The sequence below is a fragment of the Protomyctophum parallelum genome (genome assembly GCF_964188405.1).
Source record: "Protomyctophum parallelum genome assembly, chromosome: 1".
NCBI classification, from domain to species: Eukaryota; Metazoa; Chordata; class Actinopteri; order Myctophiformes; family Myctophidae; genus Protomyctophum; species Protomyctophum parallelum.
The window spans coordinates 64,709,314-64,733,873 of NC_139697.1; the positions used below are offsets into that span (position 1 = coordinate 64,709,314).

The 24,560-nt window shown below is 41.5% G+C and overlaps 1 protein-coding gene across 2 annotated transcripts; it reads left to right on the forward strand.

Moving 5' to 3' along the window:
• Positions 1–3,423: 3,423 nt before the first annotated feature.
• Positions 3,424–24,360, forward strand: esrra (estrogen-related receptor alpha). 2 transcript variants are annotated; one of them, XM_083766817.1, is made up of 8 exons: positions 3,424–3,744; positions 5,534–5,654; positions 13,405–13,794; positions 14,556–14,672; positions 15,302–15,415; positions 15,601–15,768; positions 17,597–17,866; positions 20,366–24,360. In XM_083766817.1, exons 3-8 carry the CDS (start codon positions 13,410–13,412, stop codon positions 20,617–20,619), a joined length of 1,308 nt encoding a protein of 435 aa, XP_083622943.1. In that variant the 5' UTR covers positions 3,424–3,744; positions 5,534–5,654; positions 13,405–13,409; the 3' UTR covers positions 20,620–24,360. The 2 variants fall into 2 exon arrangements, with proteins under 2 accessions (XP_083622943.1, XP_083622942.1); XM_083766816.1 differs by lacking the exons at positions 3,424–3,744; positions 5,534–5,654 and adding an exon at positions 8,693–8,867.
• Positions 24,361–24,560: the final 200 nt, after the last annotated feature.

The window sequence follows — 24,560 nt, forward strand, 5'->3', positions numbered from 1 at the left end:
TTTTCTATGAAAAGGGTCTTAAAAGTATAGCCTACTTAAATTGTCACTTCACTGTCATATCCTCCCAATATCATGTGGAGACCCCTGGGAGTCCTGACCCACAGGTTGAGAACCACTGCTCTTATTTCTGTGTGCGAGTCCTCCCTCCCTGCTTTTTGGGATTCTATAGGCTTTATAGCCTACTACATATTCACTTGATATAGTAGGACATAGTGTATGTGGACCTATACATTCTACAAAAATGGAGACCCAACCTGATTTATTCACATCTATTTTCTTTTTTTTTTGCCTAAAATATTGTCTACATACATTCATGAATCCACCTGCTGACCAGCTGTCAACATTGAGCAATTTATTTTATAGGGGGTTATATGTGACCATACCATTAACAACCTATAAAGCACATTGTTCTAAATGTCATTATGCTTTAAGTAGCATGTGACCTGTCAAACTAGGGGTTTCATGATTCTGAACCCATTGCAAGCATTAGTTTTGCATGAAAAACACTCATTGGGCTAAATTACGCCCATAGCCGTCATCGCAAATGTGACGAGGTCATCACATTTGGGCACATTTTGCAAGAAACTAATGTATGGAATGGATTCAGAATCAAAACCCCCTAGTTTGACATTTTGAAAATGTTGCCCTATAGGTTGTTAATATGGTCACATATAACCCCCTATAAAATAAATTGCTCAATGTTGACAGCCGGTCAGCAGGTGGATTCATGAATGTACATGTATAGCCTATAGACAATATTTTAGGCCAATTAAAAAAAGAAAAACTATATACCAGATTTTCCCACTGTACCCAATACCATATACTCATTATACATGATGGCTCATTTCACAATTACTAGACCGTTGCCTGGCTGTAGAGAACCGAGTCGTTAACGATGGAAGTTGGAGATCCATGTCCCACCCCACTATTCAATACCCGTTGTACCCAGAGTACCCATTCCGCCCATCATGTGTCCCTTTTATGCCCATGGAGATTTCTGTATGTCTCTCTGTGAACTATAAACTTGACTATTGTAACTACTCCCTCCTTACTGGCCTATCGGCATGCGCACTTAAGCCTCTCCAATTGATCCAACAGGCCGCAGCTCGCCTGGTCTTCAACCAGCCAAAATTATCACATGTCTCACCCGTTCTCCACTTCCTCCATTGGCATTGGCTCCCGGTCGCCGCCTGCACAGTATAGAAAACCTTCAAACTCAAAGCAAACAAAGGTATGCCACCCCCATATCTTACAAGTCTGATCGGACCCTACAAACCAGAGGCCTTTTGTGGCGGTTCTGGACAACCATGGTTCCGACCGACTCGACACTGGGCACTGCCCTCCCTGTGGGGGTGTGGAACGCGTATGTCACAATTGAAGTCGGTGGGGTGAACGGTTCTCAAGTTATGTGGATTACAGACGTACGCATGTACAGAGACTTTGGTGCATTTATATTATTGGATTGTAATGCATTCATGTGCACTCATCACTTTGATGTGATGAAGCTGAGTCTGATTTAATTACTTTGTGCTGCTGGTTAGATTAACGTAACAATACATCATCATTTATCAGTTCATCATTTATCATAATTTATTATATTTATTTATATGTGTTGTGTTCATAATCCACATCCAAGAAACTAAACCTGTCAAATAGTGAGAGTTAAAATTGCAAGAGAACTTAGAGAAGGGCTAGTTGAGTAGACAAATAAGTATATGCTATCAAAAATATAGATAAAAGTAAAAGTACTTGAGTAAATGTACTTAATTACTTTCAACTCCCTGTACATGTTTTGTTCAGTCATTTTCGCATGCAGTGCAGATATCCAGCAGCTCAGTAGTATCTTTATTCTTATTTAACGTGGTTTCTATGCTGTGTTTGTTGGTATGAATGTGATACCACAATTTCCCTCAGGGGATCAGTAAAGTTGCATTTTATCTTATCCTATAAAATGTTGGCCTATGAAACGTTGATATAAAAATAACAAATAGAGTTTAAACACAAAACATCAGATAGGCTATAGTGTTTACCACCCTTGTGTATAGCGGGATGATGATAATAATGCGGACCGAGCAGCCCTGCTGAGTTGCAGTGCTTCCGCAGGGACAGTGAATGACCTTGCTTCAAGGTCGCAATGACACTGCCGTCAGTTTCTCCTCTCTCGTGCGCGCGCCACGGACATTCTGTCACACCCGAGCCTCCACATAGGATTACAACACGTGCAGACCTCTATTAGGCCTATATGTATACAAATGGACCACGACTGAAGGACTATAGGCTAGGCCTATATCATCTTGGTATGCTGGGCTATTTTAGGCTTGTAGGCGAAGTAGTTGGACAATAAAATATTAATTATTTTTGCATTGGCTATTACAGATCTTCACTCGCCCATTCATTCACAAATCATACAGATTTTTTTACTGAACTCCTGTTTATTAATTATACGGAACTCTTTCTTGCGTGACAAGTTTGCGCACAGATACAGTAGCACTCTTCCTCTACCCGCACCAGCTGTTATGGTCAAGTTACCAGGCGGATACGACATAGGGAGATCCTATTTCAAAGAGGATAAAATAAAAGTAAGCAGACAACGTGAAAAAATTAAATGTATTAGGATCGCCTGTAATAAAAGCAAGATGTGACAAGTAACCTATGACTCGATTTCTCTCCAGTAGGCTACGGTTTCATATCATTTTAGACATGGCTATATTATGTAATCTTGTTGCTTCTCAAAATGCAGTTCTTCTCCCCCATTCCTCCTTTTCTCGTCTCATTGCAGTTCATCCACTCTGATGATCCCCCACTTCCTTGGCCCAAATCCAAGAGTGCTCGAACGTCGCTGGGACACGAGCATGCGCCTGCGTGCGTGTGGCCCGTAGAGTGGAATGAGCCGGGTCAGTGTCACAAGACCGACTTGACTGCGCGTCTATAGTACTACAAAACATTTTCCATGCTATCTAAAGAGATGTGTGATTTATTTCACTGTGTGTGTATTCATCATGTGTGTGCGCGCACATATACACTTCTACACCCACGAGCCATGTTTCTCTCGATTTGACAGTAAAGCATTAACCATGCTGTCAACATTTAGATAGGCCTATATATGTTTTAAATTATGTTAGGCTATCTTGCACGACGCAAGTCAACTGCTCAGATCGAGATCGCACCCAATAAAAATCACAGTCAGAAGCTAAAACGTACACGTGGCGAGGTGCTCTGCATCATGCGTCATCGTGAGTTTAATGTATAGTCGTATATTTAGGATTATTACAGGAGGGGACTGGGTCATATTCTCTTTGTTGTATATAGGCCCCGTGCCTCCTCCTATGCTATGACGCTGAAGCAGCGCACGGACGTAACGGAGAAACACGACGCAAATGGGAAGAGGGAGGGGAGTAGAGACATGGGATAGAGAGAGAGAGAGACTACGTAACTAAACTACAAGCTCAGTGGTGGTGGACGGCGGTGTGGAACAAGACATCGGAATCAATACCGAAAGAGACAACAGTATACAATACGGAACCGGGAAGCAGACACAAAGTCGTGACGCTGTGGCTGTGTCGTCGGTTATGGTTTTTACACGACCACCGGTAGATGTTGAAGTGAAGACACCCCCCCCCCCCGGCGAGCCCTTTACAGCTGGCGCAGATCGGCGACTTGTCGGTGGCAACGATCGACTTGAGTCACTTGACTGACTTGATTTGAAGACTCATCTTCTACACCAGCGATGTTTCACATTTTACAGTAAGTGGCTCAACACGGCTGAGTGTGACAGTAATGCGTGGATTTTTAATCCTCTTCCGCGGAACTAAAACACGGCAGACCTGCACGCACAGATCGGCGTCGCAAAGCCCAGTTGCGTGACCACGTTATTGGGGGTGGGCGGGTGGGGGCATAGCGTTATATGCGGTGGGTGCCTGAACCGTAAATAAATAACTACAACTACATTTACTTATACTCACCTCCTTATCCTTAGGCCAATTATTCACAATTTTACTCAAATTATAATCCCGTATTAAACTAATACAATGCCACCGCGCCACGCCACACTGTAATAATCTTCTGCAGGGAGTTGCTCATTGAGCCGCAATATTTATTTAGAGATATTGTTTGGCTTTAGGTGCACGCCGTACAGAAGACTGAGATGTATTTTGCATTGTGGTGGTAAAGTAGTAGGCCTACCGTTACACTTGGCTAATTACTGTTGACTGTCTTCGGTTATCAGTGGCGATGCAACTTCTGGGCAAAATGCACCCCAGAGACTTTGCCAACTGGACGATCAGTTTTTGTATTTTCACTGAACTAACCTACGCCTTTAACATAGTGACCTGTACACGCCCCCGGCCTCCATGTTTGGGATTGCGATTTCTGACTTTAAACTAAAGCATAATCCACTTTTGCAATTAACCTTTTCAGTGGGTTTGAGATCAGTAGGCAACTAGGCATTGAGGCAAGGTCACCTCTGACTGCTGTTCCTCCTTTCTCCACAGTGTGCCGCATGCAAAGCTCTCAAATGAGCAGCTTAATACAGTGATGTGCCTCCAGTAGGCCTAAACCTATCAATCACATGCTAAGAAGACCACAGGTGCCATATTAAATATCTGTGAACTTTTGAAAGCCATTAAAGACAAATAGAAATATTGTCACCCAATGTGGTCACATTTGATATTTCAAGTGAGAAAAAGATACTTAAGAGAGTAAGTCCCAAGTAACTTTTAGTATGCTGTGACATTGTCATCATTCAAATGATCTTTTAAACTCCAGTTAAGGAAACGTTTCATTATAAAACGCCCACATGCATAATCTTATGGGGTTAAACCATCCATTCCAATTAAAAATGTAGGCAAGCCATGTTTCATTGTAAATGTTAAGTTTAATTTAAATGTATTATCTATTTATCTTTCTAGCCATTATCTTTAAATACAGCAACAAAGGGATCACCAAACTCAAACCTACTGAGTAAGCAAGAGTGAGAGGTATTGCTGGCTTTACTCTTGTCTGTCCTTCAAGCATTCCTGTGACTGTGACCTTTGGAATGTGTCACAGAGCATAAAGGGGGAGGGTAGCAGAGTACTGTGGAGAAATATGTAAAAGATACAGCAGGCAAAGTGAGTGCATACGCATAGGGTTCGTACAGTACAGTACCACTGAGAAAAGAAAGATAGTGTTACAAGTTTCTCTCTCAGTTAATAATTGCCTTTTGGTAGGGCAGTACCTGTGCCCAGTTCGGTCCGCTGTCCAGTCCTTGGCTTGGACACACTGGTCCTTTGACAGCTGACACTGTGGTCACCGGAAGGGGGGTATGTCATGTGGTCATTGCCTAGTAAGAGAGAGTTGCCTAGTTGTGGGTATTGCAATGGTAATCTAACAAATAAGAGTTACTTAATTTAATAAGACAAGTAGCACATTTTACTCAGAGTGTAATGTAATCAAATAGCCCAGGTTACATTTATACACACTGAGTTATTAAAACTGATGGGTGTGTGGTGATTTTACTGCAAATCCATAATTGCAACACTTTGACCCTTTTCAGGTGTCCTGATAGCTGAAGAATTCTACCCACTGACTTGGCCTAATCCAAGGTAATAGCACTTCAGTCAGCTCCTACACAAAGACCCAGATAAGTTGGCTCCAAACAGCAGTTCAATAAACAGGTAATTCACCTCTTGTACTACTGATAGGTGATATGTTATTATGCTGTGTACTGTTTATGTCATGTTTCAAGTAAGACATACGTTATAGGGATGTAATTGTAGTTATTAGGGCTCTGCAATTCGACAAATAATATGCACAGCATTATGCTATAGGAGGCTCACAGGTGTAACCCTTTGCATATATTGGGAGTACTAATCTGTAACTGCGAGTTGGAAATCAGATTTTATTCAAGATTTAAAACAAAGACTCTGCTTTATTTGACGAAACAAGTCAGGTAATGACATGGAACCCGCAACACAAGCTTGTTTCGAACATGTGATGTCGTTGTTATAGGTCTGGCAGTCGGGTACTGACTGAGGTTCCCAGATTATACCACTTGGTGCCCCCGGGAAAAAAATGCTTCGTGAGCTAATCAAATGGCAAGTGCCAAACCAGCCAAGGAAACATTTCTATGCTAAGGCGGCAGGGCCCCTTTTACTTCTCATGCATTCCAATCAGGACTTCCAATTAATTTACACGCAAACCGTGGGCTTTTGGGCCCTGGTGGTCCAGAGCCCCAGGGCATTGGCCCAATACTGTTTGGTTGGTAATCCAGGCATAGTAGTACTTGCACTAAGTGACTGAGCCGCCAGGATGCCAAAGCTGTTGGTTATAATCCTTAGACTGTCTGGGAAAGTAATATAGAGTAGTCATGTTTCCTCCATAAACACCGGAATTTACATATGTGGGGTTATGAGGTGTTTTGGAAAAAATACAAAATAACTGCTTCAAAATAAAGCTTTAAAAGAAAAGACTGCAGTAGCCTACATATGATTTAATGTCACCAAGTCACAAGTGAAACCGTTTGCTCCCTTTTTCCTATAATTTTGAAATTAACATTTCATGTTGTATGTTCCATTGTTTATGGCTATTGTGAGTTTTTGGAGTGCATGTTGGTTTTGCTCATTTGGTGTAATTTATTGTATCATTGTGAATTGGCCAATGATGAGGGTATAACCTGCATGCTGTTAATGTTCATTTGAAACTACAATTTGTTTTAGACATGTCATGTGGTCATTTGGCATCTGTAATAACACTGTAAAGCAGGGATGACAGGGAGGGTTCAGCTGCTTTCTGTCTGTCATTAAGCAATCAACACACTCCATTTATTAATTAAGTCGTGGCATTAGGACCCGTGTCTGCACAGCACATTTTGACTCCATCAAATGTTCCAGCTTTATCTTGGATGGCTTATTTTAAAATTATTGTAATTATTATATGAAAAAGCAGTTTAGTTATGAAGGTATAATAATAATATATAAGTAGCCTTGCCGAGCCATGAGGCCCATAGGGCAGGAGCCTATCTCCTGTTTCTGTAGCGTGAGGCAGCTTGATGTACAAGTACACCCCCTGGACATGACGCTAGTATGTCACAGGTTTAATCCAACCCTTGATGCTGAGTGCCACGCAGGGAGGCACTGGGTCCCATTTTTAGAGTCTTTGGTATGACCCGGCCAGGGATCGAACCCCGACCTCCCAGTCTCAGGGCGTACACTTTCGGGACCCTACATAAAGCTTTTCTGAAATTTTGATGAGTTTTATGTTGGGTCCCTGGTCATAACTATATTTTCGTATGGGAATTCCGGAACGCGGAAGTATACATGCTCTCTAAGATTGAATCTGCGCCGTGTGACGGCCTTTTTTTGCTTGAGTTATTCTGAATTCGGGAACTTTAAGTACCTATACATCCCGCTGCGAATATCTCCTGTGGCGCGGAAGCCGTTAAGTATTTTTAATCTTTGTTTGACCGATTTGGTCGCTTTATTTCTTCTTGTTTGTTTACCGTTTATTGTACCGCCTCCCGGTGTGCGGTTGGCTTGTGCGGCTACGTCCCTGCCTCTGATCTGCTCTGTCATAGCTATAGCGCCACTAGCTAGCCAGATAGGCGGTACAATGAGGTGTCAATAAACAAGGAAGGAAGAGAAGAATCAAAGCGACCAAATCGGTCAAACAAAGATTAAAAATACTTAACGGCTTCCGCGCCACAGGAGATATTCGCAGCGGTATGTATGGGTACTTATACTTCACATATTCAGAAAGCCTCACACGGAAAAATGTCGTCACAGAGCGCAGACAGGCGCTAAACATGTTGTTTATGTTTAAGAATGGCCGCGTACCAGGTGGCATGGTAGTGGTGCAACAGGACCCAATGCACTGGGTCGAACAAATGTCAGAAACTTCAGTAGCATTGGGTTCTGCTTGGAGGGCTAGGCGTACACTCTAACTACAAGGCCACTGAGCTGGTAGTTATGAAGGTAATCAAGTTCATACTTTAGTTCATACCAAGGAAGCGCAAGCTGTGCCTTCTTGGTATGAACTATGAAGAGAGTAAGAGACCATATCACATTTTATATTATTGGTCCAATGGTCCATAAGCAGCTGCATAGAGTTGACCCATTTGGGCTGCAATATGCAGGTGACAGGTCTATTGAGGACACAAGAACAATAAGCTGTCATTTAAAAAAAGCATATCAGTACAGCATGAGTCATGACCCTGAACTCCTTTGAACTGGGGGCAGTCCAGGCAGATGCATGCTGGGTCACAATAACCCCCTGCTTTTCATGCTACTGTTTTTCTGGCTATATAAAGCCAGAAAGTTAATGCGTCGTTCCATTCTAAGCACTTTCTGAGTCAAAATAGTATAGTCAGCTCATAAACGTATATGGGCATTGTTGTTATGGTGAACTAGTTGGTGCAATCTGTGCAATTCGAACCCCCAAATAAACAAGTAAATAAACAAACATAAATAAATAAATAGATAAAAAATGTAATGGACAACCTTCTTTAAAGATCATGACACACACACACACACACACACACACACACACACACACACACACACACACACACACACACACACAGCTAAAAAGGATTAAATAGCCACATTTCACGAGGGTTAAACAGAGGTCACATTTCACCGGTTGGTTCTGAACGTAGCACACACTTCCCATCTGGCCATCCCATGGGACATCCCCAATTCCCCACACTAGCCTCGGAAAGCCAGACATTTTTATTTCTACACAAGTCAACACAGCTTGCTCAGAGCTAAGCTGTAGCTTCTTCTGAGGCGGTATGGATGTGTGAGCGGATAGATTTACGTCTGGGGGACTAATTTTTCTTACAACTTGTGCGATGTTATATAACAGCGTTCGCACGAACACCCAGCAACCAGGTAAGCTACTGCACATGCCGTGTCGCAAAAGCCAGTAAGTTATAATAACACTTGCCCCCCAGAAAGACAGATCTGTTCAGTAGGTCAGGATTAGCTAACGTTAGCTAAGCTATAGGCTAGTCACATTCGTGGCTAAATAAATGCTACCTATGGCTACTTCAAGCAGTATCTTATGTCGAGTTGTTGACACCGAGCGTTGACTCCGATCTCTCGTTTTTGTGATCCCACGTGAGGTGTCACTTAAAGATGTTTACATAACTTCATCTTGTTATAATAAGTAAAGTGACTGCCATTTGTATTATTAATTTGTATTTTGGCTAAAACTGACATTAACTCCAGCCCCAGAGCAGAGTAATGTCGATTGCAAATGCACAAGGCGATTATGGCGATATGTTCTCAAACATATCTCAAAAGAATCTCGATTCTGAGATAACTGTCACTGAATATCAAGTATTTTGTGTCACGTTAATTCCAATGACGCTACACTTTTATACAGCCCTACTTGCCCTAGTGCCCTACCTTTCTGCTGCCTGAAAAACAATGCTTCTTCCCAACAGTGTACTAAATCCAAAGACAGTGTACTGACAACTACTGGATTTTGCTATAAAGGAACATAAAGGAAGGAATTGGTTATGATTAAACATTGGACATACAAAACTTTGGTCTTAAGGGGCCACTTGCAGCCTTTTGTCACCAGAGCTTATTTTAATGATGTTTAGGACACAAACACTTTCCTGGGGTTTTTAAGTGTGTAATATGTTTTTTTCTTCTTTTTTTCATGATGCCATGTTCAATTATTCATGGCCAAAAACCTGTCTCAATGTGGTCTCACTTCCTTCCTGGACTACAAAGTCACACCTCCATGTGTAGGGAAGTGCACTAAAGCATTATGGGCATTGTAGGAATTCAGCAATCCAGTCAAACAATAGTCAAAGACACACTTCTGCAAATCTCAAATTGTGCCGCCATTATCTACTTACTACAAATACTATTAACATTGAGTGATTGCAGTTTCTTCCAGCGGTCCTTTTAACCCTGAATCCCTCCCAGATAGGCGACAACTTCACTTCTCTCACTCCTATAATATTATTAGCCCTAGAACGGCTCTTGTTGTTACATACAGTATGTACAGTATTTCACATACAATTAAGAGCCATAGTACACCCTCCTTGATTACTGGTAGAACTTTAACATACGCGTATTTAGTGAATTATCACTTTTTCAAGAGATGCACACTCACACTTTCTCTCCGGCGAGAGGGGCCGGAACAATCGATGAACTGATTTTACAAATATGTCCTGTTTACTGCAGACGTCATCACCAATTGACCAGGGAAACACAAAAGTTTGCGGTCACACAATTGGCAGGTGGTGTGATTAATTACCCAGCACCTATCGCAAAGCACCTGCCAATTGTCACTACCAATCACTCCCTTTTCACACAGTCATTGACCATATGCATATGGAGAGCGTAACTAATTTGACACGTCGATTTGACACATTAATGATTATTAATTAATTTATTAGTCAATTACAACACCCGGGCGCAGTACCCTTCACGGCCACAAGGGGGGGGGGCAAATATCTCACAACGGGTAAGGACTAGTTATAATAACAGATTAACTAGGCTAGAATAATTTACCCTAGCTTCCTTGCACCCACCCAAAGACTGCCATTCATTTGTATGTACGAGCAAATGCATATGCTCATTTCTTGTCTTATCATTGTATTTGGTTTAGGTTATGTGGTGCTGGTTTGCAGAGGGGTTGTGGTTCAAGCCGAGCTTGTGGTGAGATAGTTGAACACAAACTTCCTGCATCCCATTAGAGGCCAAGATATTGACCACATGTGTAATAAGTATGTTTGTACCAGGTACAACAATAACCATAGAATCTTGTGGGTTCGTGAGGCGTTAGTCCTAGTCCTGTCTGAAATATTACATAATCGCTTGATCGCAATTATTGTGCATACTTGTCAGAATCTTTTCCATTCATGATCTGTATAAATTCAACAGTTGAAAAATGTTGCAGTTGCAGTTCTATGACATTATTAAATATATCCTTTTCTGGCAATCACTTTTGCTGACTATTCACTAAGCCTTTTCTATGTTTAAAGGCCCAGGAGCATGGCCAGGCCAGTGATGGTGTCCTTTGTAGTTTTCTCATTGTGATAAAAGCTGCAGGAGACGTATGTAGTAGACTAGATAGGCAGGAATGGTTTTGGGAGCATTCAATCCCACATCAGCAAGAGTACATGTGGTTCCTAGGGCATAGGCGCCTGCTATAATCATCACCATCAACGTGCACAAACCTTGCCTACTTTGACCTCTAGAAAATGTAGAAATGTCACAAACAGAATTTAAACCCTGCCTATTTTGACCTCCAGAAATGACAGAGAACTCCTATAAAATACTCTAGACTACAGTGTTTCCGGAGTGTTATTGGTGGTGGTGGTTGTTACATTAGGTAGCCAATAGCCATATCTGTTCATTAAACCAAAATAGTTTTCACTTTTCAACTTGTTTTGATCTAGAACTTCAATTTAGCTAGTTAATGACATGTATGCCCTTGTAAGCAATAAGCATGCCATTTGTTCATCACACCGTTAAACAAAAATACAAAATAATTGACTAAACTTAAAAGTCTACAATTAGCCAATTGTTTATTCAGCACTACTTAGGTTTTGTTGTTAGTGCACCACCTGATGATGCTGGATTTTCAGGGTGAAAATAGTGAAATAAATGCTCATATTGGTCAACAATGGCCTGGAACCAGACAAATCTGCCACAGGGAAGTAAGGTCAACAACAACTCGGTATACATGGTGTTTGTTTGGCTTGTTAAAAATAATTATGCCCGATTTGTAACTTTACTTATGATATCATGAATAACCAGTGGTGTAATGGTGTAATCCCATGCGTTCTAGCGTGTGCCCACACGCGTGCAGCCATGCACCGCATCATTCCGTACCTGCGTGTGCACGTGATTATTATTTATTGTGGCCCCACACTGATACAACGTGCAGCGAGCATGACACCACTGAATAACCGTGATAAAACTTTACATATACCTGGTCTGAGATCATTCATTATACTCACTGGTGGCCAGGTCTACTCTGCCTCCACTCCACAAGTCTTGTATTTCTTCTCAGCTATCTTAACTAATGTAGTGGGTGTGACTGTGTACTCGCAACCTACTTTATCAAAAAGGTATTTATTACCACACAGAGTCTTATCGTCTTCAATGTAATGCCTAATTTATGCTCCGTTGCACGGTGGTGACTGGTGGGCAGTGGTGGCATGTGATGCTGGTGTGCGACAAAGTATGAATTGGGCTCAATGGCTAGCTAGCTAATTTTCTGAATACACTGAGTACAATGGACCACAGTGGAAACTGGAAAGAGCTTTTTGACTGTACTGCCCTGCCGTGCTTTTAACAAACATGAAAGTAATCAATCAATCGACAGGACATTTCTGTATAGTATAACACACCTTATGGGGTGAAACATCTGTTTCTGTTATATTGGTATTGGCATTGATCTGAAATGGCCTTATTCTGTAATGTGCCACAGGACGCCTTTGGACGCCTCCCCTTTATCCACCACAATCAATCCCTTTGACCATGTCATCATATTAAAAGAGTCAACATTTTTCTAAAAATAAGGGGACATAACATGTAAAAGCGCAATCCTTGGCCTGAGCTGTGGCTCAGCGGTCCAGGCACCCTGGCTGGTAGTCCAGTCTGGCAGTGTACCGCGGGTTCGACTCCCGATCCCGACGGTCTTTACTGCATGTCACCCCCCTATCTCTCGCCCCATTTCCTGTCAGCCTACTATCTATCCCTCTATAAAAAATAAAGGCGAAAGCCACAAAAACAAACATTAAAAAAACAAAATAAAAAAGCGCAATGCTTGTGAGCTTGTAGATCAGGTATTTTCACTGTACTTTGTATCAGAGGTGCTCCAGTTGATCTGACATGGTGATCAATAATTAACCTGATCTGGAGAAACAGATCTTTTAAGTCGATCAGGGGGGGGAAAGGAACTGGTCGGAATAACGTGTTCCTTCCACGCACTACGTCCGGCCGGGGAAACTCCCCCCCCCTGTCAGGTGAAAAGAAGCAGCTTGGACTCCTCATGCATAGGAGGAAGCATGAGGTCAGTCCGCTGCACCCCCCAGACTGGCAGAGGAAGTGTAGCACCCAGGATTACATTAGATAATTGACACTATAATATCGTTTTGCATCTTTGTGTCAGGCCTAAACATTCTCCCCTTCCTCGCCACACACAGGAAGTTTTGATGTGGTTTTGACATATAATTTTGCACCCCTTACGCATAAGATCGGTATAGGCTGATCGTGAGAAAAACAATCAGTGATCTGTCGCAAAAAAAACGTGATCGGAGCACCTCTGCTTTGTATGACAAAGTAAAGCATGTAGGGCTTAAGTAAAGTAAATAAGCAGAACAAATTCTTTCTGTAATTGTCTTGTAATAGTCACAAGTTGCATAATGATGTTTATACCATATGTCTCCCCCTCCAGACATTATGGCTTCCAGGGTGCCACGGACAGATCTCTACATAAAGGCAGAGCCCAGCAGTCCTGAGGGAGGCGTGGGCGGTCGCGCCAGCCCCGGTGGGGCGTCCTCGGACTCCTCCCAGAGTGGCGGTGGAGGCGGCGGGTCGAGAGGTGACGGCGGTAGACGCTACTCCCCGCCCCTCTACACGCCGGCCCTGCACTGCCACTTCAAAGAGGAGGCGGGAGACGCGGCAGAGGAGGGCTCCACCGGGAGTGGCGGAGGACGATGCAAATACACTCTGACTACGCTACCCAAGAGGCTGTGTTTGGTGTGCGGCGATGTGGCGTCAGGATACCACTATGGCGTCGCGTCGTGCGAGGCCTGCAAAGCATTCTTCAAGAGAACCATCCAAGGTATGTACTATTTAAGTTTGAGTATACGATATACAAGTACAGTAGTGGCTTTAGTGATGTTGCTTTTGCATACCTGTACAACGCTGTGCACAACATGTCTGCATGTGTCTGTCAACCTATGTGATATTAAAGTTTAATATCTTACTTTAAAATGTATTTTATGAAGTCTATTTCAATCTCATTATCGTTAGTGTCTTAGGTATGGCTGGATACACATATTTGGATAATGATACTTTTGCGCACAACATGTGTGTATAAAGTAAACGCATGAAAACAAGCACAATTTGTCTTTGGTGGAAAAGCAGCTGGTGTTAATCTTTCCACCACAGATATATTGTCCATTTAATGGATCAGAAATAGGTTTAGTCATGGAGTAGAAATAGTTGGCAGGTGGTGCAGTGAGTAAGGACCTGGGAAGGAGTTCTTTGACTCCCTTGCTGTAGTGCCTTTGACTAAACATTAAGTCCTAAACTCCAAAGGGCATTGTTCTGTGGGTGGCCAACCCTGTGCTTGGACCCCTCCACATTGAGGGAGGCCACTATCCAGAAGGAAAAGTGGCAAAGAAAATATTTTCTATTCAGGAATCGATGGCTTACTGCCTTACAGAAAGGTGTTAAAATTCATACGGATTACCATTCGTCATTCCTCATAGTCTTACATTGGCTCTGAAATAATATTTCACATATTTTAGGAGAGAATACTGCATGCTGTCCAGGCTGTTAAGACATTCATTCACTGGCTGTTTTGCTTTCCAACCAAAGGCAACATCGAATACAACTGTCCAGCATCCAACGAGTGTGAGATCACCAAACGACGCAGAAAGGCTTGCCAGGCATGCCGTTTCACTAAGTGCCTCAAAGTAGGCATGCTGAAAGAGGGTGAGTGGCTTTAGTTTGAGCCAGTTTATTGATTGAATTTAACCACATGAACCCTAGTATCCCTATTCTGGGCATGTCATAATTAAATGTCATATGAAAAGAGAAGGGAACCCGCACAGTCATATGCTCCAAAAGATAACTTTTATTGACTACGTTTCGAGCCAAGGCTCTTCATCTGGTCAAACTCACCAGTTTGACCAGACATTTTTTTGCTAGTTTATAAGGTTTAAGTGGTCAAATGGGCCACGGCAGGATGGATCACAGCCTGCACTCAGACCACTAACCCTGCACTTGCCTATACCACATGGCCATGCAAGTTGAGAGATTAAGGATCAAATTCAAATTTAGAAGAGGGAGTATTGCAATTTACACTAAGTGGATATACCATTACACTAGGCGTTTAGATTATTGAGGTTTCACTAACGCATCACCAGTAGTTTCATTCAGACAAGGGCTTTTACAAATGATCTACTCCGATTTCCTACATTACTTTAGGTTCAGGTAAATGTGTTGCTTAGAATATTTAGGTATCACAAACTGAAAATGATTTATCAGCCTTTAAAAGAATATTTGACCCATTCACCCTGTATTGTCTCGCCATTAATCTCATCTTTCTTTCATTGTGGTAGGAGTTCGTCTCGACCGGGTCAGAGGAGGCAGGCAAAAGTACAAAAGACGCCCGGAAGTGGAGAATGCAACGTACCAGATTGCCCCTATACCACTGAGAAAGGAAGGGGAAAAAGGTACTGTTCGGGATTTGCTAGGTTTTGGCCTATTAAATTGCTATCTTGCGTTTTCATGTGCTAGTCCTTTTAAATTGGTATCTTGCATTTTCATTTATATCTTATCCTTTACGTCTGCACCCAGTTCCCAGTTCGTTTTTTAAAACAGGTATTTTTAATTTCCTTGTGTCTTTTGTGTTGTATAGGTTCCGCAAACATCATCGTGTCCCACCTCCTAGTAGCAGAGCCAGAGAAGTTGTTTGCCATGCCTGACCCCCTGCAGCCAGACACAGCCCAGCGTACTCTCACCACCCTCTGTGACCTCGCTGACCGCGAGCTTGTTGTCATCATAGGCTGGGCCAAACACATTCCTGGTAAGAGACTGCAAGGGGGTACGTAGACTATGGTGTATGTATGCATGTGTATTTTTTATGTATAAAATTATGTATATACAGTATATGTGTATATACATGTATATATATGTGTGTGTGTGTATATATATATATATATATATATATATATATATATATATATATATATATATATACACACACACACCTTTTTCATTTTCGAGAGGCGGAGTGGGATAGTTCTCACTCTCACTTCCTCCCTCATCCTCACCCATCTCACCCATCCAGCCTATGCCGGGCACCGGACCTGCACACAATGATCAACGCAACCTTTTTGTGATGTGCTGTCTGTGCAGTGACGCACCCTGTTTTCTGCTTGCGTTGTTGTCCCAGTAACGGAAAATATTCCAGGTTCAGTCCCTTCCACATAACATTCTGAAGTACCCATGAGCAAGACACTGAACTCAAAGTTGCACACGCATTTGACCCATCTCTTGGAGCGGTGAGCTGCAGTGTGCGCCGTGAATCATTAGTTGATTTGACCCCCAATCCAACCCATTGATGCTGAGTGCCATGCAGGGAGGCATTGGGTCCCATTTTTACAGTCTTTGGTATGACTCGGCCCGGGGATCGAACCCCCGACCTCTCAGTTTCAGGGCGGACACTCTAACCACAAGGCTGTCTCAGGACTCAATATTGCCTATGATTAAAAATGGAAATGTAGGGGAGATATCCATACAATGTAAGCTCAAGTGTTTGTAAATGCTGTAGTGATCTGATATCTCTGGACAATAAGGACCTGTGTCATGTATCACGTCGTAGGCCATGACTTTATTATTAATTAGTTTATAATAAGGCAATTCTGCTGTGCAATCATGTACGCTATGGTAATGACTACATCACGGCGATTGTTATACTTTTATACTGTATAACATAATACTGTTATACACTGTTTATACTTTTTGAAATATTACTTTAAATTTTATGGGACAATGGGGCTCTGATCGGGTTGAAACCACAGATAGCCATAGACGGTTGACGTCACAGGCTGGCTGGCCACATGAAGACCGATTTCCACATTGGAGCCACACGTTCCCATGAGGACCCCAAACCCCAATCATATCCACACGATGTGATTTTAAAACATTGGATAGATAGATGGACCATTATTGATCCCATGGGGGGGAAGGCACTAGGCATGAAACACAGAACAGAAACGGGTAACCCATCTGAAATTCAAGAATAAAAATAATTAACAAATGGTTGGATAAAAAGATGGGCTGATTGGTTTAGCATAATGTATGAACTATTAGAATAAATGTAGCATCATGTACAATCTATCGGCAGTAATATGAGCCATCATCGATCTTCCATGAAAGGATATACACTGTCTGTGCAGAGTACAGACTATCAGAATATGGAAATCTACAATGCATAAAATGAGGAATATACAATCTATTTACAGTAGTTGGCCTAAGCAGGTATCTAATTCTGAACTAATGTACATGTACATGAGCAAAGTGCCTGAGAGAGTGAGCAGGAGGAGTCATTAATCCAATGACGGAACAGAATTCATGGGGGGTTATGCTGAGGGACGATGCATCTGTGACTGAAGGTGTTTCTCAGCCCCACTAGCTCAATGGGTGAATTAAATAATTTGGCAATGAAACAGTCAGCACATTTATGATGCATTTTACTGCGCTTAGAAGGCTTCAATATATTTAATAAAATAATTGTTTGATTATCTATACTGGGCTTGGCCTATTATAGTAATAATAATTAGAGATGGAATAAACGCCAAGAAAACAATCAATAGTTGCAGCCCTGACTTGAGGTTTGTTCTCCCCTGCAGGCTTCCTGTCGCTGTCCCTAGCTGACCAGATGTCCGTGCTGCAATCTGTGTGGCTGGAGGTGCTGGTACTCGGCGTCGCCTACCGCTCCCTGGGCTGTGAGGATGAGGTGGTGTTTGCCGAAGACTTTGTCCTTGACGAGGAGATGTCGCGCGTTGCCGGTTTGACAGAGCTCAACGCCGCAATCAGTCAACTCGCCAGGCGTTTCCGCATCCTCAACGTGGACCGGGAGGAATTTGTCATGCTAAAAGCCATCGCACTTACAAACTCAGGTATAGTACTGACAACTGGCAGCAGAGCTGGGGATTTATGCAGAAGTCCACCGTATACTTATCATTTTTCTAGTGAGTGGGTGTATTAGAGGGAGGTGTGTACTTGCACTTGGTACATTGTCGCTGTCTGGCAGAAATCTTGTATCTCCATATTTTCATAAATGAATGCCCTATTTTATGTTGAATCAAATTGTTGCAGAAAAGTAGCAAAGCTCAAAGCTCACAACGCAATGCAATGTCAGCATGTAGACAATAGACATACTATACTAAGTTTTGAACATAAAAAATAAATAAAAAATAAATAGGCATGCCAGGTTATGAGTGTTTTAAGTTTTTCTGTGGGTTCTATAAATACTATATAACAAATGAAAATGTAACAAGAGCATGTGACCATACATTGGATCCATTGGAACACGCATACAAGGTTTATGACTGACAGCGATGAGATGTAGCTGCACTTGAGGGCCATATATCACCACCACATATTTACATTTTCTTCATTTAGTTTAATGCACTGGCACTTGGCAGGGAAGAGGTTCTGTGTTCCTTTGACAAGATTGATTTATTTGCCTTTGTGGTGTTTGAAATGGTGTCTTCCTATTTACAGAATAGTCTTCAGTTCATACCAATCAGCGTTGGTAAAAGATTGGCCTATAGCCCTATATGGTATAACTAAATGGCATGTCTAGCTTGTTGACATGATAAACAGTTATGCCTTTTTAAAGATTTATTTCTCCATCTTTTTATTTTTGTATTTAATTCAGAGAGGGGCAATGACATGATGAATGTAACCAGATGTTGATCAGATGTGGTCAACGGTTAGCTGGTCAGCCGCCCCATAGTAATAATGGTCTTAACATTTGCACTCTGTAACGTAAATGTTCACTTTCAATTATAATTAGGGGTTTATGAAATGGAAACATTTGGATTAGTGGAGGGGAACATTTGTCAGATCAACACAGACATTAGTGGTATTCATGCATGTCATAGTGGTTCCCAGTCTTTGTAGCTCAAGAACAAAAAGTGAAATTAGTTTGACGGGAGTATTTTCACTACTTCTTCATTGTTCGTTGTTTTTATTTATTTACGGAAATTATTTGATTCGATTTGTTATACTTTTGAAAAATAATAATACTTGTAATTGATACGTTTTAAGACGTTGATACGTTTTATACACATAAGAAGTGGTACGCGAACCAAACTATCGACTCACTGTTTGGGAAACAGTGATATAGACCACATTTACATGGAGGTTCCATAGAGGTTCAGTTCTGCTTACTGTAAACAGGGTGTCAGATCATCCACATAGTCTGCTTGCGTCTCAGAACGTAAGCTCTATTTGTTTTGGAAATATAAAGGCTCCTGTTACCCTGTACTGCTGGTTTCCATTCTTATATAGCGAACAGCCAGAGACTTAAGTCCCATTCAGAATCACACAGTCGCTTTCTCGCTGAGTCAAATAAACCCTCTTCTTGGTGACAGGGTTTGCATTAAAGATGTACTATCAATGTCATTTTTCCTTTCCGATACTGATGGCCGCAACTGTATCGGTTGATACAGAGTACCGATCCAATACCAATGCTTAATTTAAAAAGAAATATAGGAATAAATAACAAATCCATTCATAATTGTTAAAGTGCAGCCACAATTGAGTAAAATAGTCATGTACGTAAGTAGTGCATCCGCCTGGGTGACAGCAGACTCCTGGGCGAGCGCTCACGCTTTGGCATGGGGGGTCAGATCAACATATGGAATTAATTCTGTACTGGCCATATATGGAGCGTGTCTTGAGTGTACAGGGTTTGATGAGGTCAGATCAACATATGGAATGTCAGAACAGGTCAGTTCTATATATGGAGATCTAAGGGTGGCAGCGGGGGCAGTGTCTTGAGTGTACAGGGTTTGATAAGGGCCCAGGTAGGGCCGGGCCTTAATTTTCGGGCCTGTTGAGAACTCTACTTTTCACCGGCTGCCGGGTGCGGCTGCATTAATAACTTTGGGGCAGGCCTGTCTAGAGTTTAAATGGACAGGTATCTGTCAAAAAGGAGACATTGAAGAGGAAGGATGGATGGGGAAGGATCAACATATGGAATATCAGAACAGGTTCTGACATATATCCATATATGGAGATCTAAGTGTTTGAGGTCAGATGTAGAGTTGCTGGCCATATTGATGACATCAGTGATCTCCAATGTATATGTGCTTATTAATTGCGACTGCAGCTCGCATTTACTATGACATCAGGGATCTCCATCCCTGATGATGTCACCTGAGCACTATATATGGGGGATTTCCCATGTATGGGGATTTTGACTGACTGACGGACAAAACATTAGTAGATTTCATAGTAGATGTGACCTGCAGTCGCAATAAAACTACAAAATACCAAATTATTTAATGTACAATACTAATTGACATACTGGTATTGATTTGGGAGCAACTCTAGTTTGCACCCACACTTGTACCTGGGCACTGACTGATCTCCCTCTCACTGTTCAGACTCTGTTTACATAGAGGACATGGAGGCAGTGCAGAAGCTCCGGGACCTTCTCCACCAGGCCCTACTGGAGCTGGAGTGCCAGCGGCACCCGGAGGACCCACAGCGGGCAGGGCGCCTCCTCCTCACTCTGCCCCTCCTCCGACAGACCGCCGGCCGTGCCCTCAGCACCTTCTATGGCATCAAGACCCGCGGGGGCGTACCCATGCACAAACTGTTCCTCGAGATGCTGGAGGCCATGATGGACTCCCCCTGAGAGGAGGAGGGGCTGTGGGCGGAGGAGGAGGCACGGAAGAAACAGGGCAGTGAAGACGAGGGACTGCAGGGAAATGACTTGACGAATGATGTTTGCCGACGAGAATGATTTGAGTGGTTGAGTGTGAATGGGGAAGATTTTATTAAGCAAGACCGTTAACGATTAAGGAATGAGGATCGTCTCTTTTCTATTTATGCCTACACACTGAGCAGGATGCGTAGATGAAATTATGGGAAAAGAAAAATCATCAGTTATTGCTTTTTGAAGTCATAACTGTCGAGTATTCTTTGACATGCCGCTGAGATCCAGATCAACCCAGTCCAAATGTGGGAACGCAAAAAATAAATAAAAAAGACAACAAGAAGTGAAAGGATTCAAAATGAATCCCCATGGTGAGTTTCCCTCACAGCGTTGACCCGCAGTGAAATAACCACTGAAGAACTTCATTACTAAGGTACTCAAGAACAGACTGTAACTGTGTGGCTTTTGAACTTTGTGCAAATAAATGCAATATCTTGCTCACAAAAGCCATATTGAAATACCAGGAAAATGGCCGTTGACTGAGGGTCCAGTATGGGGTCAGGGTGACATGCGCTGAGTAGTGCTTGTATTTACAATAGCTTAGTCTGCTTCCATGGGCAAATTTATAGGAATTACTTGCAATATGTTAAAAGCAATACAATGATTTGATTGTTATTCTACACTTTAAAGGTCCCATATTATGAAAAACTCACTTTTCCAGTGCTTGTGCACATTTATCTGTCTGATGTGCCTATTAACCATATGAACCCCAGCGTCCTTAGTCTGGAGCAAAAACTAGCAGATCTACACACTCCCTGTTGTGAACCTGTAGATGGGCTGTTTTCGGTGGAGACTTAGATATTTGATGTCGACTACACTCACTGACTGTAGAGGGAATTACTAAGCAGACCTACAGTAGTATACAGCCCTGGGGGACCCTGGTCAGCAACTGTAAGTATTTATTGTAGTGTTTGAAAGTGGTTAAAGCTATAATCCTATTTGAATTAATACAAATTGACCGACCAAACCGACCCTGGTTCCAGTTCGGACTCCCAACTGGTTGGTAAAGCGGTTTGAATCATGGCACCGCCATGTCTTTACTGTAGTTCGGACCTCGTTGCAAATACCTCTCTATACATCGGTTAGAGAGAAATGGAAAAACGATGGATTGTAGCTTTAACACACCTAACTGTGAAATTAGAAATGCCAGTCAGTTTCTTGTGGGCTGCTTAGGTCAGAACATTGCCTCCCGCTCCTATCTGAACTGGGGACTCATCCCCACACCCCGGATGGGAACTGTAGAGACAACCAACTCTATTTGCATTTAAATACACAGCCTGTTCAGAAAAGGACTGAATGGGGGTATGCAATGATATAATGCATAATCCAAGTGGTATTTTCAAACAATATCCAAGACATGTTTTGGGGACCTCAGGCCCATATTAACAAAAGAAAGTGACCTATATAATATGTGACCTTTAAAATGTGGGTAAAAGGGCGAAAAGAGTTTTGTGTGTTTTCTATACAGTAGGAGGCATGGAGAGGGCTTTATCAAAAGCTGTACAAATGGCATAGTCAAAGACCTGCAAATATGAAGATTGTCTACTCTGAAAATAATAATTAGATTCCATATTGTATGTAAAATCCTATAGGTACATAAGAAAACCCAATTCTATACAAGCATACGTTTGTGTCTGTCCAATCAAAAGCCACGGGAGTGCACTAAGATCAGGGAAACGGACAGCTCTTTGACAAGCCAGTCTAGGTACAACAGTGATTAAATAAGAGGAATGCAAATGCCTGATTTCTTATTGTTTTTATACATTGTCCTCGTTCACTAGATCCTCTAACCAACTTCTCTGTACTTTAAGACAGTGTGCTTTTCAAAAATAATGGTGTTAATGGTGACCTATTTCATTTATGCTATACGATTTTTGTGTCACTTTTTTCTTTCAGTTTTAGTTGAGGGCTCTTAAGAATCTTAATTGTTAACATGAGAAATGTGATGGAACTGCAAGATATCTGTGCTCATAATGGGGTTCGAGCAACTAGAAATGCAAAAATATTCTTCTCCTGTCTGGAGGTGATCCTTTTAGTCATTGTTGTAGTTTGCATTGGTTTGTTTAAGTGTTTGTGAAAGGTGTTCAAATATTATGATGTGACTAGCAGTAATGGATTGATTTGCATTACATCAGCACTCATTTTGAATTTGAACATTTTGCAAGTTGAATTCGCAGAAAGATCCATCGATGTTGTGGCCATGTGAAATATTTTATCAGAAGAGGCATATATTTATAAAAAGGTGATAACGCCAGCGGGTGGGACAGAAATTCCCACATTTAAATATGTAGCTTTAGCTTATGATTCGTTCATTTCTCAAAAGCTTTTTTTTTTCCCTTCTTTCGATATTTTCTCATGTTGAATTTTAAGCAAAAAATTATATTGTCTCTTCGTTTGGGACACTGTAGGAATGAAAATGAAACGGTGATTGGCAATCTTAACATTTGTGTTTAAAAACAATGTGTGTATTTAAAGAAAATACTGTTGTCCTAAGGATCCATTTACTGTATGTGGCTTTATACATAGTTCCTCTGACAAGAGAACACTACAGAGGGATTGTTTCAAGAAGCAATGTTGTATTGGCCAGGTAGCCTAGCTATTAAACAAAGAAGATGTATTTTTGTTGTTAATAATTTGTCACGTTAAACTTGGATGTTGGTTCTTCATAGTGCACCAACATATCTCTCGTTATGAATGCGTGAGAGGATATTTTAGAATGGCCATTTTAATTGTTTCTACATAATCCTGTTTCTTGAAATACTGCCAATTAAAAGAGGCCCCAAAGTGTAAGCCAACATTTCATAAGATTTCAAATATGTAGTCGGTGCACACCCCACGAGCATTGGAAGCCTTGTAGGCCAGTTCATTGCATCAGATGTTGAACCATTATCAGCTTTTTAGCAAAGCTCATTGACTGTTTCCAACAATCTTCAAGTTGTCAGTTGGCTGGCTAATGAACACAGTACTTGATAGCTACAGTAGATGGCTAGCAACCAACCAACTAGCTAGCCAACCCTCTGGAAAAATGATGACATTTTCAAAGCCTTCAGTTAATGCTAACTTTGATTCACCTTTTGTTCTTGACATGTTCTGTCTTGCTGTCTCTGATAATGTTCCTTTCCTCCTGAAATTGTAAAGCAACACTCGTAGGGTTCAGACTTCAGACTATAATCTTCCTATTTTGTGAATTATATATATTTATATATTTTCGTTGTATTCTGATTTGTTTACTGTACTCCTCCATTAACATTTAGAATTCCGAAAGAACGGTTCATAAATATAAATATCTGGGTCCAGTAGGAGAATTGTTGATGTTTGTTTTCACATGACCTTCAGTGACTTTACAATATTAATTTTTCATCAGCACCACTTTGTCATAGGTACGGTGGGGGTGGGGGTGAATCAATTTGCAGTGTCACTCTTTTAAATAATACTCATTTGTAGTGTCTATTAGATATGTGCGCATTAAATATAAATGAGCAATACAGTTAATTACCAAAACTCTCCCACATTTCCTTGTATAGACACGGTGTAAATTTAACATTGCCAGTTACAATGAAGAATAGCTGTACTAAATGTTATATTATTTAGTTAAAGTTAAAAATCAATGTTTGTATTTTGAAAGACTATTTAAATGATTAAATTCTATTTTTTACTCAATTTATTGTTGTTTGTTGACACTTGCTTTATTTTTTTGTGTGTGACAATGGCTGTGAATGTCTGTATAGGCTACTTTTGTTTTCATTTAGAAAAACAGTTTGTCGATGTCCATGTCTAAACATGTCCATATAAAAAAAAAATCACTGTGAAGAAAGGTGAAACCCCATACTTCCTGAACCAACAGGCAGTGTGTTATTGTA

Coding starts and splice junctions, on each gene's coding strand:
- esrra (XM_083766816.1), top strand. CDS start 8,828: ATGTTATATAACAGCGTTCGCACGAACACCCAGCAACCAG. Junction 8,868..13,404: donor CACGAACACCCAGCAACCAG/GTAAGCTACTGC, acceptor CTCCCCCTCCAG/ACATTATGGCTTCCAGGGTG. Junction 15,416..15,600: donor GAGAAAGGAAGGGGAAAAAG/GTACTGTTCGGG, acceptor TGTGTTGTATAG/GTTCCGCAAACATCATCGTG.